General features: G+C 48.6%; 1 protein-coding gene across 1 annotated transcript; it reads right to left on the bottom strand.

Annotated features, from left to right (window-relative positions):
• Positions 1-2,526: 2,526 nt before the first annotated feature.
• Positions 2,527-6,365, bottom strand: LOC139081275 (melanoma-associated antigen B3-like). Its single transcript, XM_070606756.1, has 2 exons — positions 6,280-6,365; positions 2,527-4,155 (listed from the first exon to the last, which is right to left on the bottom strand). The coding sequence occupies exon 2, from the start codon at positions 4,099-4,101 to the stop codon at positions 3,022-3,024; it is 1,080 nt and encodes a 359-aa protein (XP_070462857.1). The 5' UTR covers positions 4,102-4,155; positions 6,280-6,365; the 3' UTR covers positions 2,527-3,021.
• Positions 6,366-6,934: the final 569 nt, after the last annotated feature.

Raw genomic sequence — 6,934 nt, 5'->3', positions numbered from 1 at the left:
TGACCTTATCTCTAGAAACTCTTATCAATGGGCAAGGCAAGGATTTAAATCTGCATAATAACCTTACTCCTACCAGTTTCCCTATTGCAAACCCTTCAGAGGCTGGGTCCCTTCAGATATGAGATACAGAAGCTGTAACACAAAGCAGAGACCCCAGGACAGGTATACTGTCAAAGAAAAGAATATGTTGACCTATTCCTTCTTTTCACTAGCCAGACAGCCTCTTAGGTAACTTCTGTTTGAATAGATTTCGCTTTCTATGTGGAAGGGGCTGCCCAGAGTGATTTTGTGAGCCTCTGATCTCTTGAGGTTATCTGACTTTAGATATGTTGATGATCATAGTGTCATCGAGTATCATCTCTTTCTCTCCTTTATTCACACTTCTCAATTTTTCTGATATGCTTATTGCTCTGCTTATGCATTCCAAACCAGTGTTTTGGGCACGGAGTCCTTCTTTTTATCACTTGAGATCCATTGTGGAGTAGTGAGAACAAAGATGAATTAAGGAATACGAGGTTGGCCTCAGGCTAGGAGGAGTGGAAAAGTGAGGGCTTTAGCCTAATTCAGGCCAGGGGTCTAGCTTCAACCTGTTACTTAGTAGCCATGTGAAATTGATCACATTACCAAACTCTGTGAGCCTCAGTCTTTTCACCTGTGAAACGGGTTTGATAAGCTGTGTCTTGGGGACTAGTGGAATGTATATAATGCACGTAAAGTGCTTGGCACATTGCCTGGCCTGTACCAAGGCTTTAAAGAAGGCCACTTCTTACTATGATTAATTTGTCCCCTGGAGTTTCAATCCACTACACTAAGATTTCATTTTTCATCCAGGAGATGTCAGAAAATATGCAGTGCTCTAGGACAAAGAAAACTGTATCAGGCAAAATGCTGCTCAGCAAGGAAAACTAAGTAATATTTCCCCACTGGAGTATGTTGTTCAATGTCACCGTGCAGTAGACTTCCTCAGTGCATGAAACACGAAGATCATCAAATATGCTTCAAGGACCAAAGACTTACCTCCGTCTCAGCTGTTCTTCTTTCTAAACCACTTCTACTTTCATCCGTTTAACCACCACCAGAAATCTAGACCTTGCCAGAATTTGCCAAATTACATACAAGATAACAAAATTTGCATGTCTTTTTGATGGAGTGGACTCTGGCTCCCCCAACCCAGGGCAAAGAGTGCCAGTCCCGTGGATTCTGGGCTTCTCACCTCAAGGAAGTCCAGGTTTCCCACACAATCCAAAAGTTCACTTTATACCACTTTGCTCTTATGAAGGACCTACATTAGTACCTGTTTTTGCTAACCAAGAGAAAGCCAAAGAGGGTTTTTGCTTTTACGAAAAAAATGCAAAACGTGAAAATAGCATTCAGCATTTGTTTTGCAGTGAGCCATTACAAAGGCTAAGCAGTCAAGCATACTGTCATATTTCAAGCTTTCCACATCAGCCACAGCATAAGATGAACCTCGAGCTTCATCTTCAAGGCAGGCGGACATAGAAGAAGGTGTAGACGTTAGTGATCTGCCTGCCCTGATGGATTCGGACGACGATGAGAAGTTAACAGGTGATCATCTTCCTTTCTCTCGTACAGCCCAGGCTCCTGCATTTCCCACCACCCCAACCTCCAATGACTCAGCCTAACACCCCAGCATTCCCACCAATACCTCTCAGCCTTCCAGTGTGCTCGCTGTCTTCCCCATTCTGGTAAGTGAAACATCACTGTACATACATTATTTCTACTTTATATAGGCTTTGTATTTATCTTATCATTCCTGCTTTTACTATTCGTTAGTGTTATCTTAGGTTTGATGTGTTATTCAGTATGATTTGGTAGGTTATTTTTTCCCCATAGTGATTAATGGTAATTGCTTCTTCACTTTATGTCACTTCATGTCACTTCGGCTTATGAAAGGATTCATAGGAATGCTCTACTTTCAGATAGCAGGGGATACCCGTAGCCCCCTTATTTCTCAGAAACTCCCTGGAGACGATGTGAACAAAACATCTAATTTGCACACTGTGTTCACCTGCACTGCGACAAGAGCACAGGGCCAGCTCCATGCCTGCCCCAGGTGATTTCTCTCTGGCTTATCTATGACCCCAAAGTAACTGTTAAGGGCAGTTTCCCATTCCAGGCTTGGTCTTTCAACTAAGGGGCCCACCAGCTGAGGGTCTAGCCCCTGCTCAAACTGATCACAGCCTCATCTAGCCCACCACACGGCTAACTTAGAATACCTCCCACTGAGGGACTTACATTTTCCCAAGGCCCAACACTGCCTTGCTTCAGGGAATTTACACTTGACTGCTCTCATCTACAACCACCTCTCTCCTCTCTTATCCTGTCTTTCCGTTCCTCCTTTTGGTCTTAGAGTGTATATCGCCATTTTCCTTCTATGATAGCTGTTTCTCTATAATTTTATGGTCAGTGGCTAGGTCTTCTTTTTCTCAGCTCTCTCAGTGCCAGCATGGAGCCTTCTAAGAGTAGATGCTCAATTAACGTCTGCGGAATAAATGAACCCGTGAGCATGGTTCAATTTATTTTTATTTAATTCTATATTCTTAAATTAGCCAAGCATATACTGTTATTTATAATTTCATAAAAACAGAGTAAAAGGGATTAGGAAGGCAAATATTGACCATCTTGCTCTTTCTCTCTGTCTTGTTTCCATAGTTTTACTGCTTAATTTTTTCACATTTTCGAGGAAATGCGTATCCCAATGCCATGTTAACTTGCACCAGATTCCTAAATTAGATGAAAGCTCTCCCAACTGTTTTTCAAAACAGCAAAACTCCTACTCTTAAGCTTGACAAATAACAATAAGCGTGACCAATATAATTCATAAACTTAGATTATAATGCTGGATAAAATTTCATTGAGAAGTAACAACATTTGAAAAATGGCAAAAAACACAGATAAACCTCCAAATTACCCATACAGAACAGGAACACACAGGTGTCAGACACTGTGTTCCCTCAGTCAGACCCAGCCCTCCACTACTTGAAACACTGACTGCTCTCTTCAACCACAAAGTGAAGAATCTGCCTCAACTTCACTAGATGTGGGAGGAGCTGCCAGACACGGCCCACAACATTCACTGGCGGTGGCATCGGTGTCAGCCCTCAGTGCGCCTGTGGCTTGGGCTCTCTCTTCCTCATCTCTCAAAGCTTCTTTATAACAAGACTCAAAGGCACTGGGGACTGTATGGTTAATCTTGGCCAAAAACTCCAGGACTCTCATCTTGCTGGTTTCGGCATGGGCCCTTGGGCCCCACAGGAATTCATAGCGTGGAGGATCACTGTTGGGCACCTGCTGGTATTCCAAGTACTTAAGCTTCACCAAATCTTGGGTGATGAGCTTCCTGGGCTCCCCAAATATGAAGTGCTTCTTCCCAGCATATACTCTCATCTGATTCAGGAATTTCCAGATCTCCTCCTCAGTGGCGCAGTTACCCTTCAGGAAGATCACACCCAGGAGATTCATTAGGAGACCGGGCTTGGGAAATCCTCTGCCACAGCTCACTGTCCCATTGTTGGGCAGGTCCATCTTGTTGACAAGGATGTAGGAATGCTTGGCAGAATCGACTTCCTTTAAGTCAACACCAAACACCACCTCCATACTGAAAGAAGCTCTTTTGAGGATCTCAAGGAAGCGACTTTTGTACTTTTTATCGACAACCTTCAGCATATCTGCTTTCACAATGGGCTTTTTCATTTTGAGCATGTGCAGCAGGAACTGCACCAACATACCGGTCACCTTGGTTAGAGGGTCTCTTTGAGACTGCACAGTGGAGAGTGGGGCCTGGTAGGAACTGCATTTTTTCGCAGTTTTGCGGTTGACTCCTTCATATGATCTTGTGTGAGAAACAGCTGCAGACATAGTGGTGGTGGATAGGGCTTTCTGAGCCTTCTTGAGAGCGCTATGTGACCTAGCACCAGGCTTTCCCTGAGGAGTAATAACACCAAAAGGAGGAGGGGACGAGGAGGGGAATGCTTCCTCCTTGGTTGCAGTGACCTGAGCACCCTTCGGTGCCTGGGTCCCACCTTGGGATTGGCGGCGTTTCTCATGGGTTTGGAGCTTACGCTTCTGACCCCGAGGCATGATGACTGTGGATCAGGGTCAGCAAGCAGGAGTGTGAGTAGGACAACAGGTGATCTGGGCATGAGAGGAGAGAGGATAAGAGAGTGTGAGCACCTTCAGCAGGAAGATAACAGCTTGATTTTAAGAAGGCCGCCTCTTCAGGTTTCCCAGAGGGCACTGCTCTAGGAACCCACAAGGCTCCTGTTCTGATCAACCTGTCCCCTGAGAAAACTGTGGAAATAATTAAACGGAGCCTCAGGCTGTAGCCTACCAGCTCTGCCTGGTGCTTACTGGGGCTGAGAGCAGTGGTGGGCAGGTCTAATCCTTGTGGAGCCCCCTCTACTCTGGAGTGTGGGGGTCCTCTCAGTTCACATTCAGGACCATCATATCAACTTTTGCAGGGCCTGGGCCCCTTCTTCTGTGCTGTTGTAAATTTACATCTCAAACCCAGGTCCTTGTCTTCTTGGGATGCCTTAAAAAGAAGTGAAAGGGTACCTCAGCCCACCACCCCTGCCAGGGGGCATCCACTGCTGACAGCGTTATGGGATTCTCTGTCTTGGGCTCTTTGGGGTCCTCAGTCCTCATTCAGAGTTCTTGCTTTGGCTCTACATAGAGCCTGGGATACTTGCCTCTGCTGATCTGATGTCCTTCCCCTCAGACAAAGGCTCTCACCAACCTGATGCCATCAAAAAGAAACATACACCTCACCCACAACAAAGAATATACAACTATGTACCGGGGGGCTTTGGGGAGAAAAAGGAAAAAATAAAATCTTAAAAAAAAAAAAGAAACATATGCCTCACTTCTATGTCTGGTTTCCTCAGTGCTGCAAGCAAGGGGGGGGGGTGCTTTCTGCAGTCTCCTTCTTTTTAGGGTGAGTGGTGCCATCAGTCTTAACTCGGAGTCCTCACCCTGATTCCTATGAATTCCTAAGTCTCCTCCCTCTGCAGATTTGAGGCTGCTCAATTATCCAACATCCTCACCTCTCTGGAACTCTCCAGACAGAAATGAGGGGGTGCCTCAGCTTGACAGATATTCCTGGTTTCCGCAGGGCTGAGAGAAGGGGCAGAATTTCTGAGACCCTACTTTTTTAGAGTTGTTGTTCCCCTTAGTCCTCGCTCAGGTCTCTGACCTTAACTCTGGGTAGGATTGAGGACTCTTCTCCTCAGTAACCCAGGTAGCCTGGCCTCTGAGCAAAGCCCTCAATTCCCTGAGTCCCTAGACGGGAAAGTCAGGGTCCTCTCTGTATGACTACTCCTGCCTGGAGCCTCCTAGAAATAAGTCCGGGGGGCTGGTTTGTGTTGCCACCCCTACTTGGGTCTCATTAGCACTCAGGGCCCTCAACTTCACTGCATTTAGGGCCTAGGTATCTTGCATCTGTTGGACCCAGGCTACTGCTTTAGACCAATGCCCTCCCCTTCCTGAGACTATCCAGGCAGAACCCAGTCTAACAGCTCTACTGGGGCCTCCCAGGGCAGATATCAGCAGTGAGACTTAGTGGAGCTCCCTTTGTTATAGGTTGGAGTGGTCCCCTTAGTCCCTACTCGAGGTCTTCCAACCCGTCTTGATACCAGGCCCGGGAATGCACCTTTGGCTGGCCAGAGGCCTTGCTCCCAATGAAAGTCCTAGCTTCCTGGGATCTCTGAAGCGGAAGTCAGGAGGAGCCACATTCAGCTGTGACTACTCAGGGTCTCTGAGAGCTGACAGCAGGGACCGGGCTCTGTGAGACCCCACTGTTCTGGGGTCTGTGGTTCCTAGGTCCTCACTCAGAGTCCTCACCTTTCTATCAGAGCCTGGAACTCCTCCTTCTATTGAACTGAGTGCACTAGCCTCCAAACAAAGCCCTCACTTCTTGAGCTCCTAGGGGTGAAGTCATCATATACGACTACTCATGCCTGGAGCCTCCCAGAATTGAGCTAGAGTGCTGCTTTGTGTTACTATCTTCACTGGCGAACGATCTCCTCATTAGCACTCATGGCCCTCCCCTTTGCTCTAGTGAGGGCCTACGTTTCCTTGATGTGCAGAATCAGGGCTACTCTCTCAGACCAAGGCTTTCCTCCGTGAGACTTTCTAGGCAGAACCCAGCCTGATGGCTCTGCTGGACCTTTCACTGCCATAGATCACAGGGGCGGGGCTTGGAGGGGCCACCCTTGTTGTGGGAGAGGGAGTGGTCTCTTCAGTCCACATTCAGGTCCTTACCTCAGTTCCCAGAACCCAGGCTCAGACCAACAAACTGCGGCAGCCACCAGTGAGGTCCTTGCTCCAAACCGGAAGTCAAGGTGCGGAAGTCAAGGTGCGTCACATCCGGCCACGGCTGCGTAGCGGGTGGAGTGTCGTGGGGTGGGGGGTCTCCGAGGGGCAACAGCAGGCACAGAGCTTTGTGGGACCCTGTCGTTGAGGAGTCGGTGGTCCCTACGTCCTCACTCAGGGTCCTCACCTCGGTATCAGTGGGAGCCCGGCTGCGTAGTGGGTGGAGTGTCGTGCGGTGGGGGGTCTCCGAGGGGCAACAGCAGGCACAGAGCTTTGTGGGACCCTGTCGTTGAGGAGTCGGTGGTCCCTACGTCCTCACTCAGGGTCCTCACCTCGGTATCAGTGGGAGCCCGGCTGCGTAGTGGGTGGAGTGTCGTGGGGTGGGGGGTCTCCGAGGGGCAACAGCAGGCACAGAGCTTTGTGGGACCCTGTCGTTGAGGAGTCGGTGGTCCCTACGTCCTCACTCAGGGTCCTCACCTCGGTATCAGTGGGAGCCCGGCTGCGTAGTGGGTGGAGTGTCGTGCGGTGGGGGGTCTCCGAGGGGCAACAGCAGGCACAGAGCTTTGTGGGACCCTGTCGTTGAGGAGTCGGTGGTCCCTACGTC

Source organism: Equus przewalskii, unplaced genomic scaffold (genome assembly GCF_037783145.1).
Source record: "Equus przewalskii isolate Varuska unplaced genomic scaffold, EquPr2 contig_12508, whole genome shotgun sequence".
NCBI classification, from domain to species: domain Eukaryota; kingdom Metazoa; phylum Chordata; class Mammalia; order Perissodactyla; family Equidae; genus Equus; species Equus przewalskii.
Note: the sequence above shows the minus strand (reverse complement) of the source record. Positions and strands in the feature narration are given on the sequence as shown.

Excerpts from the sequence above, each read along its gene's own strand:
- LOC139081275 (XM_070606756.1), bottom strand. The coding sequence starts at position 4,101 with ATGCCTCGGGGTCAGAAGCGTAAGCTCCAAACCCATGAGAAACGCCGC.